The 21,941-nt window shown below is 37.3% G+C and overlaps 2 protein-coding genes and 1 pseudogene across 7 annotated transcripts; all 3 read left to right on the plus strand.

The window, feature by feature from the left end:
* The first annotated feature begins 1,048 nt into the window (after positions 1-1,048).
* LOC147539678 (coatomer subunit beta'-1) lies at positions 1,049-13,580 on the plus strand. 5 transcript variants are annotated; one of them, XM_086638829.1, is made up of 26 exons: positions 1,049-1,241; positions 1,500-1,520; positions 1,607-1,668; positions 1,769-1,823; positions 2,362-2,398; positions 2,498-2,823; positions 2,941-3,072; positions 3,151-3,299; positions 3,698-3,766; positions 4,903-5,053; positions 5,155-5,220; positions 6,249-6,437; positions 6,756-6,896; positions 6,984-7,058; positions 7,285-7,461; positions 7,547-7,638; positions 7,728-7,844; positions 8,111-8,225; positions 8,382-8,453; positions 9,087-9,283; positions 9,482-9,575; positions 9,810-9,916; positions 10,462-10,600; positions 11,087-11,319; positions 11,642-12,423; positions 12,880-13,580. In XM_086638829.1, exons 1-24 carry the CDS (start codon positions 1,239-1,241, stop codon positions 11,273-11,275), a joined length of 2,775 nt encoding a protein of 924 aa, XP_086494955.1. In that variant the 5' UTR covers positions 1,049-1,238; the 3' UTR covers positions 11,276-11,319; positions 11,642-12,423; positions 12,880-13,580. The 5 variants fall into 5 exon arrangements, with proteins under 5 accessions (XP_086494955.1, XP_086494954.1, XP_086494956.1 ...); XM_086638828.1 differs by having other exon boundaries at positions 11,642-11,709; positions 13,176-13,580; XM_086638830.1 differs by having other exon boundaries at positions 11,087-11,289.
* A 2,628-nt stretch (positions 13,581-16,208) lies between these two features.
* On the plus strand, positions 16,209-17,465 carry LOC147539679 (uncharacterized). Its single transcript, XM_086643162.1, has 2 exons — positions 16,209-16,513; positions 16,769-17,465. Exons 1-2 carry the CDS (start codon positions 16,209-16,211, stop codon positions 17,463-17,465), a joined length of 1,002 nt encoding a protein of 333 aa, XP_086499288.1.
* A 997-nt stretch (positions 17,466-18,462) lies between these two features.
* LOC147539680 (leucine-rich repeat extensin-like protein 4 pseudogene) lies at positions 18,463-21,631 on the plus strand (annotated as a pseudogene). The gene has a single exon (XR_015224860.1). The product of XR_015224860.1 is annotated as a leucine-rich repeat extensin-like protein 4 pseudogene (transcript).
* Positions 21,632-21,941: the final 310 nt, after the last annotated feature.

Here is a 21,941-nt window from a genome sequence, read left to right on the forward strand (position 1 = left end):
CCCCTAGGCTTAGGGATACTAACAGGTTAACTTAGGTCTTCTTATTCGTGTGGTCATAGTTTTCTGTTTTGACTCTCTTCCACGTGTTTGTTTCTCATTTTTTTTTCTCCCTTTCTCCTTGAAGACCTCTTATTCGGGAGGTCATCACAAGAAATATTAAAAGTAATATATTCTGCTTGCTAAGGGGAGACCCATATGTCAGATCAGAGAGAGGAAGTCCGTGCGAGTGGAAGATAGGCTTCCAATTCATTGTCTCATTCGTTCATTCATTCGTTCATTATTTTTTTCTAAGCTGCATCTTAGACAAATGGATGGAGACATAGGAGTTCCCTTGTCCCTGTCGAAATCAAACAGAACGGTCATTTCTTCTCTTTTCTCTGAACATACAGCTAGAGAATAAACTTGTTGGCTAAAGCTTAACCACTCTTTTAATGGATTTGTTATATACGGAGTTCTATTGTTTTTCGTTTTTTCTCGAAAGGTCAACATGTATTGAAAGAGTATGAATCTACGCCTCTTATCCAAGACTTAGAGAGTGGGAACCAACTCGATAGTCGCTCCACGGGTTGTTTTATTGTGAGGATGCCACAGATCAAGGTCCCAAATGAAGGGGCGGAGAGAGAGGCAAAGAAGAAATGATGAGGGAAAAGTGAAGGAGAGAGGGAAAGGGAGAGAGGTATTAGAAAACTTAAGAATGGGTAAGAATATGTTAGTAGGGGGTTAAACAGACTAGTTGGACAATCTGGGGGACCAAACTGGTAATGACTTCACATCTCTGTGCTATTTCGGAATTGACGATAAAACCCAGGTAACCTGGCGCGTCCAATACACGGTACTAAGTCCCAAATTAGCCGTTCGATCGACGAAATGACGATCATAATTCCCTTGTAACCGTCCGATTATAATACTTACGATACGAGTAACCTAATAACCGTTGATTCAGGGGATTCAACCATTTTCATCCTTTTCCTTCCTCAGCTCTCCCAATCTTTTTCGTTATTATTTTTCCAATCCTTGGTTCCGAAGCATTTTACAGCGTATTTAGCGATCGCAGGATAGTGAGAGAAAAAGGAACTCTTCCAAATCTTCCCCCTCTCTCTCTCTCTCATCGCTCTCTCTTTCTCTCTCTAAATCTCTTAGAACTCGATCTACCAGAGTTCGAACTTCTAATTCTCGATCTCGGAGTTTCTCAATTATCTTCATCGATCAGGCGAACTTTTGTTCTTTCACTAGTAAAAATGGTATGGATTATTGAGTTCAGTTTCTCTTGATTTTAATATTTCTAGATTGAAGATACCTTGGATCTGATATTTCTATTAGTTCGATTTGATTTTAGTCGGTTAAATGATGAAAATCTGAAGTTAATTTTTTCATTTTTCAAGTTTGAATCTGTTAAGAGTTTCGAATTTCTGTAAGATCTGGTTTTTAAAGTTACAATTAACCACATTGATTTGTTTTATTTTTCGGTAATTGCTTGCATGTTAATTGCTATGGAGTAGCCTCTCAGACTCGAAATCAAGGTACTGTTTTCAACTTTTTTGACCTTTATTTACTCGTAATGTTCGTCAAGCGAGCTGACTCGTGATTATTCTGATATCTGTAACAGAGAAAACTCGCTCAACGGTCGGAAAGAGTAAAATCTGTGGATCTACATCCTACAGAACCATGGTAATTGAAATTTTGAGTAGCTGAATTACTCGAAATGTTAAGTTCCCGATGAAATTAAGATTCTTGTGAAATTTGATTAACATTGAACTTCTTCTTGCAGGATTCTTGCAAGTCTTTATTCAGGAACTGTTGGAATATGGAACTACCAGACACAGGTAAAGAACTATGGACCTTCTTACCTCACCTGGTTAATGTCCTAAATGCATTTAGAGTTGTAATGTATTGTGAAGTTATAATTGCGATCATTGGTTAGGTTTTTTATTTGTCTGAACCAGGCTTGTTCTGGTTTCACTATCAGCTCTATATGTGGAACACTGATGGGTACCCGAACATATGTATTCAGTTTTGGTGGCAGTTCCTCATAGAGTTGACTATAGATTCTTAGACAGAAGTTGTTTTGAAACTGACCCAATAGGTTAAATGCAAGAAACAGATTATTAAATTTAAATTTCAAGGATTTTACGAGATGCGTTCACTTTCTAAATTTGAGATACATTTAGACTACAAGGGAGCTGTCTCTGCCATGTTTGATGTTATCTTTTAAAAATTTGTCTAAAATTTGTCTTTTAAAAATAGGGAGTTTCTTTTCAGAGACTGCCTATGCCGAATTCCTCTGTGTAAATTCTATGGTAGTATATTATCCTCTGCCTTTTGACCTGATCCCTGAACTTCTATTTTGTGATGTCTTTGTAGACTATGGTGAAATCCTTCGAAGTCACTGAATTGCCAGGTACGTCTTTATCTAATTATTATTATTATTTTTTAATCTTCGATAGTCTTCAGTAATCAGTAGTTCGTATATGTATTTATGGTTGTCATTTACTTGCAGTTCGATCGGCAAAATTTATTGCACGTAAACAATGGGTCGTTGCCGGGGCAGATGATATGCATATCCGTGTTTACAATTACAATACGATGGATAAGGTCAAATTATTTGAAGCACACACAGACTACATCAGATGTGTGGCTGTCCATCCAACCCTTCCCTATGTTCTGTCATCATCTGATGATATGCTTATAAAACTCTGGGATTGGGAGAAGGGGTGGATTTGTACTCAGATATTTGAAGGACACTCTCACTATGTGATGCAAGTGACTTTCAATCCAAAAGACACCAACACGTTTGCCAGTGCCTCTCTTGATCGCACTATAAAGGTGATTACAAACTTTTGTTGGTAATATGAACAGGAAAATACCTAGTCCTTGTTGATTATGCCATGTTCATCACTAATTGGGTTGCTATCATTTAATTTGTGAACTTATCTGTTTCAGATCTGGAATCTTGGTTCCCCTGATCCCAATTTTACATTGGATGCCCATTTGAAAGGTGTGAATTGTGTTGATTACTACACTGGTGGAGATAAACCTTATCTAATAACTGGTTCTGATGATCATACTGCTAAGGTCTGCCATCTGATTTCATCTGTAGGTATTCTAAATATAAATTTTGTGACTTGCTAGTAACAAATTTTGTGGAAACAGGTGTGGGACTACCAGACAAAAACTTGTATTCAGACACTAGAGGGGCACACCCACAATGTTTCTGCAGTTTGTTTTCATCCTGAACTTCCCATTATAATTACTGGTTCTGAGGATGGCACCGTCCGGATATGGCATGCAACCACATATAGGTTTGTTTATGCAGTAGGTTTAAAGTTACAATGTTTTTTTGCTTTACTTAAGGTGATTGACTATTTGTTCCATGTTCCTTCCAATTAATATTCGGTATCTTACATAATAACCTCCATTTTGAGTCTTATGCTAGTTCCTCACTTCGTAAACAGAAGGTATATGTTACAAGTTGGTTTGTCGAATGTAACTGGCTACCGAATTCCTAGTTACTTCCAGCTGATATCTGAGGTTTAAATTAGAAGTTTCAATTTTTTTTTTATCAGTATAGCATCCTATCCTTTGTGATTGAATTGAGTTTGCATAACTATATCATGTCGTTCTTTTCTTACTAAAATGATACTATTTTATGTGGATTGAATTTCAGCTAATATCTCTATCGTTCTTATCAATTTTGCAGGCTCGAGAACACCTTGAATTATGGTCTTGAGCGGGTGTGGGCTGTGGGATACATGAAAGGTTCACGAAGGTAATAGTGTCAATATATTACGCTCCATTTATTTTTCTTGCAAATTTGGACTTATATCATGGATAATAACTATGTTTTTTTTTCCTCGAAGCTTGTGACATTTAGTAATGTAACAGTAGACATCCTTCCTAAGAATTAAACAGCATGAATATCATAGTAAATATTGAAATTTTAAACAGTAACAATTTCACACTATCTTTCAACTTTTGGTTCCAAAACAAGTTAATCTGAAAGGTTAGGACCTTCATTTCTTAATAAAATGGTTAGCGGTACATAAGAATCTTGGTTAGGGTTTTCAAATGAGTCAAAATGGATTTATTGTGACTCGAAACTCATGAAAAATTATTGAAATAGTTAATCGTTAAACCTAAATCAATACTCAATATTCTGGTTCTAAAGAATTAATCAGAACTATTCAAAATTTATATCTGAATTAAATGGTTAATTATTACTTGAAACTCTAGATTACTTGCAAGATCCATTCTCATTGTAGACTAACCTATAAATCAGAAGTTATGGATTTTCTCATCATCACATGATTTATTAAGAAAGTTTAGACGATGAAGTGGAAGGCTGGAAAACTTGGCAAATACCACTAGATGGTTTGTTTGCCCCGGATCACTTTAGAATAGGAGGTAAAGAGACTAGGTTAGCAGCTAGCTTTTTGAGAAGTATTCAGTAGTGGTACCGCAAGATTTAGGATTGCGCTTGAAGAACGTAATTCTGAAAGTCATGGTCAATAGTGTGTGCTAAAGATTGTGTTATACCACCTTTACTGATGTTATTCTAGAATAGAAATGAAGGTTTCTGAAACCTTAGGTTAAGTGTTGGAAACATTGAAGAACCTGAAATGTGTTCATCTCCTTGTACTAGCATACTTCGTAACTTCATCCGTGTTTCCAGTTGCACGTAATTTAGAGGAGGAAACAGCACACCTAGTTTTCTAAATATGATTCGAGTACTCGAAGTTACTCTCCCAAGTCAAATTCTCAACTTTAAAATGGAGAGTCTGAGCTAACTCAGGTTCTTAGTCTCTGTACTACATGGTCTATGAAAGAAAGCATGTGCTCAAGATGCCTTAGCTTACGAGTCTCTTGATATTTTTTATTTATGCGCTTTTCTTTTCTACTTTCCAGGATTGTAATTGGATATGATGAAGGAACCATAATGATTAAAATTGGTCGAGAAGAACCAGTTGCTAGCATGGACAGTAGCGGGAAGATTGTATGGGCTAAGCATAATGAAGTACTGACTGTGAATATCAGGAGTGTTGGAGCAGATTTAGAGGTATATAAGTACTTACCTTTTTGGGATGTGTAACTCAGAACTTGAAATTGGAAGATTTCTTCTGCTTAAGCTGACATGGTATAATACTCTTTTCTACATAGATTGCAGATGGAGAAAGATTGCCTTTGGCTGTAAAAGAGTTGGGGAGCACTGACCTTTACCCTCAAGTAAGTTGGTCTTCAAGTCTCCATTATATTTTGTTCAATTAGAGGGAAGAAATCTTGGAAATTGGATTGCTAATTTCTAGGATGGCCACACCACAATTCAGATTCCAGAACTTCTGTATTTGTTGTAAGTGGCTTATCTGTATAGGCATTGGCTCTATTACAACACTAGTTCAGTACTATTGGTTATCATAAAATAACATTTCTTTATTGCGGTTCTCCGTCCAACTCAAAAGTTCAAACTTTTTTTTTAGAAAGGAAGTTGAGTACAGATATTCACAAGGACTTTGTTTGATTGTTTCTGAGCTCTGAGTTAACCTGTTTCTTATCTTTTAGCTGTTTGGACAAGGTAACATGTTATATACTCATTAAGGTATATGAAGGAAACTGATACTTCCCTAAACGATGACCTTTTGAGGAAAACTCTGGATGCTACTTATTAAGTGGCTGTAGTGGTCCAGAGCCTCTCAAACTTGAGAAAACATCTGTGTGCTTCTAGTTCTATTCAAGCTGCTCACGTTCTTTCACTTTTGCTCTTCTCATGTGTTTTACATTTACCTGCAATTGAAGCTTTACCAATTGAAGCACTAATCTACCTTCTAGTTTTAGATAAGTTCAGATGCAGTAGGTATCCGAGATTGTTATCTTACAAAAAAATTTAAAGAAAACGACATGTTCCCTGGCATCAACTTATTATGTTCACTTGACTAGTGGATACGAAACGAACTCCCAAATGTAATTTTCTTTGGTCGATGTAAAATTTTATTATATGCAAGGAATTAAATTTTGAAATATTTCGGTTGAAATGACCGAAATATACCATTTCCATACCTACCGAAATTTCCATTGAAACCGAAATTTCACTAAGTTTCTCTTAACAATGCCTTGTCAAAGAAATAAAATTTCGAAATATGTCTACCGAAATTTCCACCTAAACTGAAATTTCATTCCTTGACTATATGATGCTTTTAAACTGCAGTAACTTATCTGTAATTGATTCATTTACTGTTCTTTCTGATGTGTGTTTTCAGAGCTTAAAGCATAATCCTAATGGGAGGTTCGTTGTTGTTTGCGGGGATGGAGAGTACATTATATATACCTCTTTGGCGTGGAGAAACAGATCCTTTGGATCTGGGTTAGAATTTGTTTGGTCTAATGATGGAGAATATGCTGTTAGAGAAAGTACATCGAAAATAAAGATTTTCGGTAAAAACTTTCAGGTTTGCATCTATTTTTACTTCGTTGTTTGTAGAAGAATGAAGATTGTACAAGAATGAAGATTGTACAAGTAGCTCATGTTCTATTAGTTATGTAGATGTTATTGGGTTTTATATCCACTGCATTACATATTTGTATAATGAGTGTTAAAATTAATTTTGTGTATCACCTCATGGTGATAGCTTATTTGCGTGTTTAGACGCTTTTGGGTTATTCCAAGGTTTTTATTGAGAAAATTCTCTTATCTGCCACCAGTTTCTTGTCTTTTAACAAATGCTTCACTATTTAGGCAGTTGTGCTAACTTTTGGCCATCTTCCAGGAAAAGAGAAGCATACGACCCACTTTTTCTGCCGAGCGGATTTTTGGTGGTAACTTACTAGCGATGTGCTCAAACGACTTCATTTGCTTCTATGATTGGGCTGAGTGCAGGTTGATTCGACGTATAGACGTTAATGTCAAGGTGACAATTAGTACGACTTGGCTATTTGTTATTCATAGCTGCACTCCAGTTGCTATTTTGAGTTAATGTGTTTCTTTTCGGGAACAGAATCTTTACTGGGCTGACAGTGGTGATTTAGTAGCAATTGCCAGTGACACATCATTCTACACGCTGAAGTACAATGTAAGGACGTTTTCGCTCTTATTCCTATTATTTGGGGCATTGGTGATGGTCAGCCAATTAGTCCTATATTCTTACTGTTCTCATTAAACTTTTTAAAGATAAGAATAAAAATTGGTTTCTTGTTTCATGAAGAAAATGAAGTTAGGTTACCATGGGTAAACAATTTTTGCATGTGATGTTTACTCTTTCAAGCTTTAACTGAGTTGGATTATTATAACTTTGGCAGAGGGATGTGGTTATGGCTTATCTGGATAGTGGCAAGCCAGTAGATGAGCAGGGTGTTGAAGATGCTTTTGAGCTGCTTCATGAAACAAATGAGCGAGTTAGAACTGGGATATGGGTTGGAGATTGTTTTATTTATAGCAACTCTTCTTGGCGTCTAAACTACTGTGTTGGTGGTGAGGTATGCAGGATATGAAAATCTCAATGCATATTTTTCATTTCATATTACGGCATATATTTATCCTGGTACCCATTGTCACTTTCAGGTAACAACTATGTATCACCTGGACCGGCCAATGTACTTACTCGGATATCTTGCAAACCAAAGTCGTGTATATCTCATAGATAAAGAGTTTAAGTGAGTGACACTTTTTATTCTTGGAAGGTCGGATAGCTGTCGTTCTTTTAGATTTTAATGAGCTTTAATTGTTTTTTTTTTCTTCCCAGTGTTGTGGGATACACTCTACTTCTGAGCCTCATTGAGTACAAAACTCTTGTGATGCGCGGAGACCTGGAACGGGCCAGTGAAATTTTACCTTCAGTTCCCAAGGAGCATCTCAACAGGTAATCTTTTACCTACCACATAGTGGCTTGTATTTACGAACTTATATGAGATGTACAAGCAACAACATAACCATTTCTTCTCAATCCACATTAGTAATAGCTCCTTCCCACCAATTATATGTTCTCCATGCACTGAACTGAATCTGTTGGACCTTCAAGATTTCCCCTTTTTTTTTTCCTTTTAAGTTAAATTTGAGTGGTTTGGTTTTTCTTCTAGTGCAACGGCCTTCTTGAATATACTTTTTAACTTCCACTTAACTTTCTAGTGTGGCTCGCTTCTTGGAATCTCGAGGCATGCTTGAAGATGCATTAGAAGTGGCAACAGATCCTAATTATAGATTCGATCTAGCTATACAGCTTGGAAGGTTAGAGGTCGCGAAGGTGAGATACTGTTATCTTTAGGCGCATAAAATAATTGTTGAAGACTTGAAGTGTAAATGACAGTCAGTGCACTGCCAATATCATGTCCTTAAGCTTTTATATCGAGAACCACTATCATAAGTTCTCTCTTACAGAAAGAAACTTGTTTCTGTGTAGGCAATTGCAACAGAAGTGAAGAGTGAATCTAAATGGAAGCAGTTGGGAGAATTAGCAATGTCCAGTGGAAAGGTATTTGTATTGAACCTATAAATAGATTTGGAGTGCCCTCTTCTCTATGACCAGCACATCAGGAGAAAATGGATTGGAAGTACTCGAGCAAACACTCATGCATACTAAAATTTGGAGATAATTGGACACACGAAATAACAACGAAACCGAGATGCTATGTTTACTTTGAAAAATTCTTACTTGAGTTTCACTTCTTGATATGACCACTCTTATTTGTCGCACTTTTTCGTAACGGAGTTCAATGATTTGAATTCGTGGTGGAAATCTCAATGTGAAACTTGAGTAAGCATTTCTCAATTACAAATAGCATTGCCAAAATGAGATACTTAATCTCAATTAACCAGACAGTTTCAGATTTACTCTGGGCAATAGTTCAGTGAAGTTGTTATCAACCAGTAGAAATCAGTTAACTAAGAAACATTCTTGATTGATGAGAAAATTAAGTTTAACAGGGAACAAGGTTGATGAGTTTCACTATCCTTAAAGTTAACTTAAGCATACTAATTTCACTCAATCGGGTTCGTTAATCTCTTCGAAAGGAGATGCAATTTCACTTCCCTTGTATTTTAGCAGTCTGAATGAATGTTCCAAGTATGTATCATTTTTGACTTTAAGATTTCTTTCTTGATGCAGTTAGAAATGGCTGAGGAATGCTTACGAAATGCGATGGACTTGAGCGGTTTGCTACTTATATACTCTGCTCTAGGGGATGCAGAAGGTATACAAGAACTTGCATCTCTTGCCAAAGAACAAGGAAAGAACAATGTTGCTTTCCTTTGTCTGTTCATGCTTGGGAAATTAGAAGATTGTCTACAGCTATTGGTGGAGAGGTAACTTCGCTCATCCTTGTAGCTTTTAAACTCTTAAAGGTTATTAGCCGTGAATTTACATACGAGGAGCAGTTCTTTTGGATTCACAAATGAATGTTGTCCGAGTACCTTAACAGGCGTACAGATAAAAGTCAAACTTTATGCAATCCATTTTGGTACATTAATGAAAATTATTCTGTTTGACAACTTCCATTGCAGCAACCGAATACCCGAGGCTGCTCTTATGGCACGATCCTATCTTCCTAGTAAAGTGTCAGAGATAGTAGCACTGTGGAGAAATGACCTCAAGAAGGTAATTCTGACTTAAACTTTGTTTCCTATTAGGAAAGGACTCTTAATATCTGTTAGGTTTTGTTTCTCTAATTGCTTGGAATATGTTGTTATTTTTTGTGACTATTGTTTTTCTTTTTGTATTATGATACGAGATTAGTAACAACTATGGAGAAAAGATTTAAACTACCTTTTTTCTTTTCTTTACTGCTCTGTGTTAGGGTAGTAATATGTTTTACTTTATGGCTGTCTACAGGTCAACCAGAAAGCTGCAGAATCTTTAGCCGACCCTGAAGAGTACCCTAATTTGTTTGAGGACTGGCAGGTTGCTCTTGCCGTTGAATCCAAGATTTCAGAGATAAGGTACCTGTAAATAACTGTGATGTCTTTTTGTTTCCTTTGACGGTTATTCTATTTTGAATACTACAGTTTGGCATGGTATACATATTTATATATAGTATACACACATGTCTCTATAATGTCTCAAACATATTGAAAGATACTAATTTATGGTGGCTAATGAGTAGAACACATGAATTTGATAGAAACTGACATGTACTAACATGATGTTTATCATGTTTTATTTGATGGTCTTAGTAATTGTGAAACACTCCATATTATTTTTACCTCCCCAGCAAGTGTGGACTTATCTTCTATGACATACAGTTTAAGTGTCTTGATATGTATGAGACACATTTGATTTAGAAAAAAAAGAAACAAAGTTTTTACTCCTAAGTCCTAACAACTCATTATCCGAAATCTTAAGTAATTTTTTTTTGGAAGCAATTATCTTTTTCCACAACAAAAAAAAAGTGAATTATCTTAGAGGTGAAGTGTTATTTTCATAATCTGCTTGTTATAGGGGTACCTGGTCACATTGTTTGATGATTTCTTTTGTTTTGATGCAGGGGAATTCATCCTCCCGCCGCAGATTACTTAAGTTATATAGAGAAATCTAATAGTAACCTCATGGAGTCTTTCAAGACCATGCAACTTGATGAAGAAGAGGAAGATACCCCTCTTGAAAATGGAGGTTCCAGTCATGAGGTATGGTCTTATTAATTTATCCCCTTATTTTGTCGCCGAGTTGTCCTTTAGATTTCATATAACTGATGGTAAAAGTTAAAACTAAGTTTAACAGACATTGCTTTATTATGATTATTATTATTATTATTTATTATTATTATTGTTTATTATTACTATTATAATTACTACTACTATTAACTCCCGTCGCCAGGTTTTCTTTTAGATTTCATATTACTGATGGGAAAACAAAGTTCAACAAATATTGCTGTATTATTATTGTTTATTAGTATTATTATTTATTGTTCTTACTATTATAATTCCTATTATTTATATTATTGTTATTATATTATTATTATTATATTATTATTATATTATTATTATTATTATCGTTTAAGATAGTTCATTTGCGATCTTATTCATTTTTCTATTACAATATTCGTCTAAGGTTCGCTCTTATAATCTTGGGCTTAAAAAATATCTATTCATTTCTTTTCGTTTTCATATTAGGAGGTGGAAGAGAACGGAGAAGACCAAGGAGAACAGCAAGGAGAAGAGCAAGGAGAAGAGAAGGTAGAAGAAGAGACTGTTGAGGTTGACGACGATTCTACAGATGGCGCTGTTCTTGTAAACAGCAACGAGGCTGACGAAGAGTGGGGTACGAATAAATCGAATAATGAAGGAACTTCATCAGCCTAAAAGCAATTGGTTGGGCAAGTCTAATTATCCAATTTTTGTCTCTGGTGATTAGTTAATTTTTTTCATGACCCTTCCATGCTACTCAACGTGATCATTGTTATTTTCAAGTATTATCCTCATGATTAGTTTAATTACCACAGTAATAAATTTAACTATGACTAATTAGTTTAATTATGTTGATCATTGATTTAATGGCGCTATAATTCACCATCAATTAGTTAAACTTAACATATATAATAGATAGAGATATTCATCAAACTAGGTAATGAATTTTGACCTCCGTTATTTGATCTGTGTTTTTCGAGCTAAATCTTGTAGTTCTTATGTATGTTACAGTTAGTAACTGTTAATTTTTTTGTTATGCAGTGCTGACGCCACGATACTAGGTTCCATCAAAGACAACTAGTTCCAGTTGTTTAACATCCTCCCTCAAGGTAACAAAAAACCGATTTACTCTTTACATAATACGCTCATTTGTTTTAAACTCTATAGATCATCATGTGGTTTTCTGGAATTTATGTCTTTCTTCACATATTATGAGGATCGTAATTTTCAAATTTAAGTATAATACTTGGTGGTCTCTATTTTGATAGAACTTCTTTTGCCATCAGTTCTGTAGTGCTATTTCAACTCCTGAAACTTACATGTGAAAGATGTCTATACCAAAGAGGGTTCTTGATTAGTTTGAAAGTTGAAACTACTTTATCTTGAAACATAAAACTTAGTCAATCTTTGACATGGGTTTGTCCACATAGATCTGCGAACTAAAAGGTGCACTTAGGATTGTACTTGTTTAGAAGACCTAGTACATTACGTAATTTTCGTATAATAGTTAAATTGTACATGTTCACCAGAACTAAGTAGTTGGGATCAGTCGATCCCCCCCGAGTAACTCGGGGATGGGATTAGAATCGGGATCGGAATCGGGGTTGGGATCGGAATCAGGATCAGGACCGGATCAGGATCGGAATTGGGGCGTACTCGAGCTGATCACGTGCCAAGACTCGCGTTGGCATTACTTCCGATTGTCATAGTTATTTTAAATTATTAGATTAGATTAGTCAGTTTGGATGCAACCCATGTTCACTTAGGACCAGAATTAGCTTGCGGAATGGATCTGACTATTTGGTCCCTCAATTAGATTTATGGTGTGTTTGGCTGCAGGATTCCTAAGTAGGATTCCTATCAAAAGTGGAATTTGGTAGGAATCATGAATCCTTGGTCTGTTTGGCTACCAGGAATCCTAGGACTCTTGAATCCTAAGGATTCCTAATTCCAAAATTTGTATTGGACCAAAATCCCACCCTACCCCTTAGGATTTGCTAGGATTTTGGATTAATGAACCTAAATTTCACACTTAAAATTAACAAAAAAATATTTCCTTCTACAAAATCATTATTTTTTTTCAAAATCATTATTTTTTTCAAAATTCATATTTTTTTCTAAAGACATTTAAAAATACTCAAATAATAATAAATTATAGAATTCTTAGTTGCCAAACAAGCCAAAATATATTACTTGGATTCATGAATCCGTGGAATCATGAATCCCAAGGACTCATGAATCCGCGGATTCATGATTCCGCCATCCAAACACACCATTAGCATATAGCCTGACCCAGACCCGTACTGCTAACCCCCGCTGCATCTGTAGTACCTAACACAATGGATAAATATTTACAGCTGGAGATTTGCTGTGCTGATTTTTCAGGTATCAGATACACTTAGGGCATCTTGAATACTTACATTAGGTTTTGGCCTTCCTTTTTATTTCCCTTTACTAATAATTCCAGCCCATGAAAGGTATAGTGACAAAAAGACGAAACCTAATGCACAAAATATTATGCAAGACAGCAGGAAAGAAATATTCCTGAAATTGTTTTCTTTTCCTTCTTTTACAGGATCTTTTATTATCAAGAGTGGTCCTTCGAGAACGGAGATATCAGATGATTAGGTTATTGAAGGGATCAGTGGTCTTTGTTGGCGAGTAGTCGGTGGCTTTTTTGTGATAGAATTTTTGTCCAAAAATCAAATTGGAGACAGCTTATGGAAAGGAACAGTTTTCACAATTTCATATTTAGTTATTCTCTATTTCGTATCATGCTTGGAGCTTTCCTTTCTTTTCTTTTTATAGCTGTAGATTCTAAATCAAGGGTAGTGATGCATTATGTTTTAGTTTAGTAGGTATCATGTTGATGATGAAGATGAGGACTTGTCTAGCTTTTTGTTTTGGTTTTCCTTGCAATATTTTATGTTATTTTGACATATTAATATTGTTATGCTATAAATAGAGTTTTTTTTTGCTATTAAAGGAACCAAACTAGTGGTCCTCTTTCAACAAAAAAAAAAAAAAAAAAAAAAACTAGTGGTCTTGGAAGTTCTCTAACAAACTAGGGTAGTATTGAAGGTGTACTATTTTTACTATAATTGGCGCTCCATTTTACACATGAATGCCCAAAATCACCTTTGACTCAACCTTGCCATTTTGGCAATGTTTTTGGTGAGGTTGTTCTTTTGACTTGGAAGATGCTCTAATGGAACACTATATCTAGAAATCATATTGGTCCATGTGTTAATTGGGATCATCTTTCTTAAATTTCAAACTAAAGACATTCTAAATTTTTTGTGTTTGAAAATTTGTCTACGGCTTTAAATTTTGAAGTTTGTTGAGGTGATACTTAGAGAACTCAAGATGACACTCTAATTTTAGAGTGCTTTTCTTGAGAGTATAATCGATGTCCTCATTTTATCATGGAGTGTCTAACAAAGTGTCCAACTAGAGAGTTTTTCTCTCAAAATCTCAAGTAATACTCTAAAATTTTGGTTTTGTATTAAAAAGTAAATGCTAAATGTATATTACTTACTGGACAAAAAATTATCTACTGTCCGATAAGCCAACTATGTGTCAACGATGGTTGTATCATTTGACAACTGTTTTTTTTTTTTCTGATTGTTGACGTGTTACGAGACCGTTGGAGAAAAGGTAGGAAACTTAGGTTAGGGGAACGCGGTGTAGGCAACTTGTGGCCGTCGATCCAGCATTGCAAAGGGTTCAAAATGGGGCCCTACTCACATGGCTCTTTCCTCTTTCTTTCACAAATAATATCTCTTTCTTTGATGATCATTTTTTTTTGTTAAGGGTCTTTCTTTGATGATGAAATTTGTTCACCCACCACCATTTATATTTTTAACAATTCTGTTGTATTTTTTGCCCCTTTCTAAGATCTCTTGTGAAGGTTCTCGCCAAAGCCATTCATCTCGGAGACCGCAACACAAAATTTTTTCACGCCAAAGCCATTCAGAGAAATCGTAAGAATCAAATCACCTCTATCAAGCGGTCGGACAACTCTTGGGCTAATGACTTGGAGGAAGTGGCCGATATCTTTTCTAACCATATTCAGCAGATCTCCACGACGAGGGGGTCTACTATCCCGGAGGGCTTACTCAATCTATTCCCGCGACATATCACTACCACCCATAACATCAATCTCATAAAGCTGCCGCTGGAGGATGAAATCCGTTCCGCGGTATTCTCGCTGAAAGCTGATGCTGCCCCCGGTCCGGACGGATACCCGCCTTTCTTCTACCAATCTAACTGGGACACGGTCAAGCAGGATGTTATCAACATGGTTAGTATTTTCTTCTCTCAAAACTATCTTCCGCCTGCTTCAAATCACACCCACATCTGTTTGATTCCTAAAACCAAAACCCCTCAAACCACTTCCGACTATAGACCCATCAGTCTCCTAAACACCACTTACAAAATGATCACTAAAATCCTGGCCAACCGGCTTAAGATGGTCCTTCCCGAGCTTATCTCCCCCTTCCAAGCTGCGTTTGTTCCTGGCCGGCAGATTACTGATAATATTATCATTAGCCAGGAAGTGGCGCACTCGTTTAAAAGACAAAAAGGGAAGAAAAGCTACTTTGGTTTAAAGTTGGACATGTCTAAAGCCTTTGACCGGGTTGAGTGGTCCTTCTTAGCGTGTATCATGTCTCAGTTGGGTTTCTCGGAGCAGTGGATTAATTTGATTCAGACCTGCATCTCCACCTCCTCTATGGCCATTCTCATCAACGGTCGCCCAGGTAAAAACTTCAATGTCTCCAGGGGTATTAGGCAGGGCGACCCGCTATCCCCCTTTCTTTTTGCTCTTGCTATGGAGGGCCTCAGCCGTCTCCTGGAAGCAAAAAACAGTCCTAACCAGTTCATTGGTTTCAAGTTTCCGAATTCAGACTTTTCCCTCTCGCATCTTCTTTTTGCTGATGATTGTCTCATCTTCGGACTTAACTCTCTTGACAACATTAATAACCTTCACAACATTTTGAATACTTTCAGTGAGGCCTCGGGCCAAATGATCAACTATACCAAATCTACCATCTTCTTCTCCAAGAACACCCACCCTAAATTCAAGCGGCTGATAACTCGTAATCTGAAAGTTCACCAAGCGTCCTCCATGGACAAATACCTGGGCACTCACCTCTTCATCGGAGGCCATAAAAAGCAAGTCTTCTCATCCCTCATATCCCAGATTCAACATAAACTTTCTAAATGGCACACTAATCTTCTCTCCCAAGCTGGCCGCTCGGTAGTGATATCCACTATTGCTGCGGCCGTTCCCCGATACCAAATGCAATGCTTTGCCATTCCTAAAGGCATTAGCAATCGCATTGAGACCATTCAACGGTCCTTCTGGTGGGGAAAAACGAAAACCATCCACACTATCAACTGGCAACAAATATGTAAGCCCCGCAAATTTGGTGGGCTGGGCATTAGATTACCGTCGCTGGATAACGAAGCCTTCCTCAGCAAACTTCTTTGGCGGACACTCAAAAACCCTGATTCCCTCTGGACGAGGATCCTTAAAGCTAAATACTATCCGAAAGTGACTAAGCCTTCTACAGCTAAATCTAACCATTCCTGGTTCTGGAAATCCATGATGCAGCGATTAAATCAGGTCCAAGAGCTCATCTTTTGGGATGTGAATAAGGGGAACAATATTAACATTTGGGAAGACTACTGGATACCGAATCACCAGCCTCCGATCCCGAACGTGCACAACTGCAGTTTAATTACGGTTGATCAACTTATCAATAATAACCAGTGGAACGTGACCCTGATCCATCAATTTTTTGACAACGAGGTCGGCAAAGCGATCTGCAGTATCAATCTTCGACATGACAGGGATGATACAATGAAATGGTCACTCACAAAATCAGGTAACTTCACTATCAAATCTATGTATTTTCACTTAAGAACTAATAATACAGACCTCAACCATCCTGAGTGGAATTATATTTGGGAAATACAAACGATACCTCGAATTAAACTATTCCTATGGAAATGTTGCACCAACGGTCTCCCCGTTCGTGGTAAGATTGGCCAATTTATTGGCAATGTGTTCAACTGTGGCTTCTGCGAGCAGACGGAAACGTTATCTCATATTATGCTCCATTGTACTTTTTCCCGTACTATCTGGTTCTTTTTTAATATCAGGGTGGAAGGTATTGATAACTTGCAGGGCTGGATAGTGCAATGGAAGTCCCTCGAACCAGAATTGCAATCTCTGTACGCTAATATTATGTGGTTCATTTGGAAAGCTAGATGTGAACAATGCTTCTCCTCGAAGAAACAAACTCCGACCCAGGTAATAAACAACATTAAAGTTTCGGCGTGGGCCATTAAGATACCCAAACCAGTTAGGATGAGAAGGGACCCGCCGGTCTGGCTCCCTCCTGAATACCCTTACCTGAAATGCAACGTTGATGCATCCTTTAAGACACTTACTGAGACGGCAGGTTACGGCGGCATCATTCACGATTATAAGGCTCTCTTTGTTTCCGCTGTGACGGGGGTCATCAGGGGCCAATCAGCTGAAGAATGTGAAGGTCTAGGAATTCTCAAGAACCTACAGTGGGCGCGACAACTTCAGATCACTCACCTAATTTTGGAGAGCGATAACCTCAATATCATTCGTTTCCTGAACAACGCTAACTCGGTTATTGAATGGCAGACGGAGAAACTAATGGACAGCATCAAGGAGATTGCAGGTCAATTCGTTTCGCTCAGATTCGTCCACACACCCAGAGACGCTAACAAATGGGCGGACAAATTAGCTAAGTGGGGTAGGCATAACAAGTGTAATAGGATGTGGAATGACTGGGGGGAGCTAACGAAGGAGTTAGCGGTGTAATGCGGTTGCTGGTGGGTGTTTTTTGGTTTTCCTCTCAACAAAAAAAAAAAAAAAGATCTCTTGTGGGGCTGGGTTTGGTAACCTCTATTTGCTTGAGGTGGATAGGATCTCAGCTAATCAATCAGCTTATTGACAAAGTGGTATTCAAATATTTTATAGAATACAGTTCTTTGATTTAGTGAATTCCTAAAAGTAAATGCGCTTCCATACCGTTCTTTGTACAGAGTATTACACAATGATTAACAAAAGAAAATTATCAACACAAACACATTATATAATATAGAGTATTACAGTTAAGAGCGGAGTCAAAATTTTATGTTAGACGTGGGCCACGTGACTGACCAACGTTACAACCATGAGAAAGAGAGAAACCAATTTATATGACTAGTTTTTTCAGTTGATTGACTATACATGTTAATCGAAAGTAGTTTAGCACAAAATACATCGTCAACAAATCAACTAAGTGTCCATAGGGTGAGATTTTTTTATACTAAAAAGAAAATTTTAGGAGATATAACAATGCAATAATCGTAATGAATCATTGTGTAATTAGTTGCAAAAAGTGGGTGAAAACAAATGAAATGAAATCATTGGGTTAGCGGGCAAAAATCTAATTGCACAATAAGGTTGTAGTAGTGACAAATTAGAGGAGTGGCTTAAGCAATACCATCAGAATTATAGTCTCAATCTCAAATTCACTCAAATACCTATGATGAGTTGAAATTAAGATGTTTTTTAACATCTAAAGGTAACACCACAAAACTATATTTGCAACTAAAATTGAGATAAACTTACAATTTATGAGTATAAAATTTCAATCTTAGCTGGTATTCAAAAGTCAGTTTAATACAACTCCTATAATTCTTTATTACGAAAACAAAAAAATTAAAACTTTGACATTCAAAACTATTCTTTAGGTAAGCCAGTGGAGCAAGTAGGTACTAAACTATAAAAGAAAGAACAAAGAAAAATTATTTAGATAAAGATATATGAAGATATAAATACAAAAAAAAAATAGAGCCGGTGTATTTATAAAGCTAAATGAGAAAATGAAAGAACAAGTTGGTATGCTTTTTGAGCTGTGATTTAGCTGGTATTTTGTATACAAATAATACCCCCATAAACCCTCAACCTCAACTCCTCACATTCTATCTTCTCATTCTTTCTTTCTCTAAAATTTATTTGTCAAACCTCTTTCAATTGAATAAGTAGATTTTGAAGTGAGACTTGTTCAAATAATTTCTAAATTTAGGTCATCAATGTTCAACCTGAGATGAAGAATAAATATATACTCATCTTATTAGTGACTTTCTTGATTATTTGTTCAACTATTTCATTATCATTTTCATCAAAAGAAGAAGAAGAACAATTTTTTTCTAAAAATGGAGATTTAACTGAAGCTGAAGTGAAATATATTCGTCAAAGACAACTTTTATATTATAGAGATGAATTTGGTGATAGAGGTGAAGAAATCACAGTTGATCCTTCACTTGTTTTTGAAAACCCTAGACTTAAAAATGCATACATTGCTTTACAATCATGGAAACAAACTATTCTTTCAGATCCATTAAATCTTACTCTAAACTGGATTGGATCTGATGTTTGTAGTTATACTGGTGTGTTCTGTTCATCATCACTTGATGATCCATTGGTGAGAACTGTTGCTGGTATTGATCTTAATCATGGAGATATTGCTGGTTACCTTCCTGAAGAACTAGGGTTACTCACTGATTTAGCATTGTTTCATATCAACTCCAATCGATTTTGTGGTACTGTTCCTCACAATTTCATTAAATTGAAGTTATTATTTGAGTTAGATTTAAGTAATAACAGATTTGCTGGGGGGTTTCCTCAAGTAGTACTTAAATTACCTTCATTGAAATTTCTAGACCTTAGGTTTAATGAATTTGAAGGAACAGTTCCTAAAGAACTTTTTGATAAAGATCTTGATGCTATCTTCATTAATCATAATCGTTTCGCATTTGATCTTCCTGAAAATTTCGGAAACTCGCCGGTTTCTGTAATTGTTCTTGCTAATAACAAGTTCCATGGATGTATACCAGCTAGTTTAGGTAATATGAGTGGTTTGAATGAGATTATATTGATGAATAATGGATTAAGAGCTTGTTTACCAACAGAAATTGTATTATTGAAAAATGTGACTGTGTTTGATGTGAGTTTTAATCAATTAATGGGGTCGTTGCCGGAGAAGATAAGAGAAATGGTGAGTTTGGAACAGTTGAATGTAGCTCATAATATGTTTTCAGGGAAGATACCTGCAAGTATATGTTTGTTGCCGAATTTGAAGAATTTTACTTATTCGTATAATTTCTTTAGTGGTGAGCCACCGGCATGTTTGAAGGTTGGAGATTTTGATGATGAACGGAATTGTTTGCCCGGACGGCCATCGCAGAGAGGTGTGGGGCAGTGTAAGTTGTTCTTGTCACATCCTATTCGTTGTAGTTCGTTTAAATGTGGTAGTTCTTCGTCACCTGTGATTAGACCTCCAGTTCCAGTTCCTTCACCACCTGTTGTTGTTACACCGTCACCACCGGTTACTTATTCACCACCGTCACCACCACCATCACCAATTTACTCATCTCCACCACCACTGCCTTCGCCTCCACCACCAGTCTACTCACTGCCACCCCCTTCACCTCCCCCACCAGTCTACTCGCCTCCACCACCACCTCCATCACCACCACCCCCGTCACCTCCACCGCCAGTATATTCACCACCACCTCCATCACCACCACCACCGTCGCCTCCACCACCTTCTCCACCAACCTACTCTCCACCACCACCACCACCACCTTCCCCACCCCCTCCATCCCCACCGCCACCATCTCCTTCTCCGCCACCACCTTCCCTACCATCACCAATTTACTCACCCCCACCACCTCCACCAATATATTCACCACCTCCGCCAACAATGTCCCCACAACCGCCAGTTTATTGTGTTAGACCACCACCACCTCCACCTAATTCACCACCACCTCCACCTAATTCACCACCACCTCCACCTAATTCACCACCACCTCCACCTAATTCACCACCACCTCCACCTAATTCACCACCACCTCCACCTAATTCACCACCACCTCCACCTAATTCACCACCACCACCACCACCAAGTCCATACTATTACAGATCCCCACCACCACCTCATCATTCACCTCCGCCGCCAGCTCATCATTCGCCTCCCCCACCACCTCATCATTCGCCACCCTCACTACATCATTCGCCTCCTCCACCCGTTTACCACTATGCATCACCGCCACCAGTATATCCTTCCCCACCCCCACTTCCACCTAATTCTCCCCCTCCACCACCTCCATGTATAGAACCACCACCTCCACCACCATGTGAAGAATATTATCCACCACCACCATCACCTTCTCCACCACCACAAGCTTACTACCATTCTCCACCACCACCTGTCTTCCACAAAAATCCACCACCTCCTGCCCCAACTTATGAGGGGCCATTGCCCCCAGTTGTTGGGGTTTCATATGCATCTCCTCCACCACCTCATTATTATTGATTCTTTTGAGAATTTCCTCCTACCCTTCCATCCATTACATGGAAATATAGTGTTTCAGTTTATAATCAATACCCCTTTTCGTGTAACTCTTCTCTGTTCATCAACTGTTACTCTTTCCCAACCACCGATTCTCGTCGACCAGGGGATCTAATTAGCAACAAAAGAAACATAAAAAAGTGGAGGAATTCATTGCAAATTTGTTCTCCGGGTTTTGCATTTTTGGTTTCTCTCTCCAAAGGGCAAAACAAAAAGATTCATAGAGAAGAGATGCAAGGGAGAAATTCCGAGATGGAAGGAATTCTTTTCATATTTTATTTTGAAATTCTTATGGAATTCATAGCTGTGAATAAAAGTGGGGTTCTAGAAAGAGAAAAAATAGGTTGCAGACTTGCAGGGAGACCAATATATGTATAGGGGATGAGATACTTGAAGAAAAAATTGTGATCATAATCTGGGATTCTTAGATGTTGCAGCTACAAATGTTCTTGCTGCTCCTTCAGCTAATAGTACCACTATTACTTCTGTTTTCTGGGTTTATTATGTTCTATATACTCTTTTCTTTTTTCCACATTCATACATTGTTTATTTTACTTTTGAGTTTTTATAGAATGATCTTCCATCAGTTACTTATATTCATTTTCATAGTGTTATTGTTGTTGTTGATATCTGTTCCAATATATTTTTTGTATACAAACTTGTTACTGTATGAGACCGCCACCGCCACCGCATTCACTAAAAGATACAAATGCAAGTAGAAGTAAAAAGATGTTATATAATGGGTAGATGATGAAGTTTATGCTCGGAATGTTTCAGGCTGAAGCGGGATCTCTTGTAGTCTTTAACACCAAGGGCTCAAGCGTACCCAAGTCAGCCCGCTAAAATATAGCAAAAGAGGCATGTGTCACGGGTTTGGGCGTCATGGGCCTTATAGG

Source organism: Eschscholzia californica, unplaced genomic scaffold (genome assembly GCF_041429995.1).
Source record: "Eschscholzia californica isolate CP2 unplaced genomic scaffold, dmEscCali1.0.p SCAF_5, whole genome shotgun sequence".
Classification (NCBI taxonomy): Eukaryota; Viridiplantae; Streptophyta; class Magnoliopsida; order Ranunculales; family Papaveraceae; genus Eschscholzia; species Eschscholzia californica.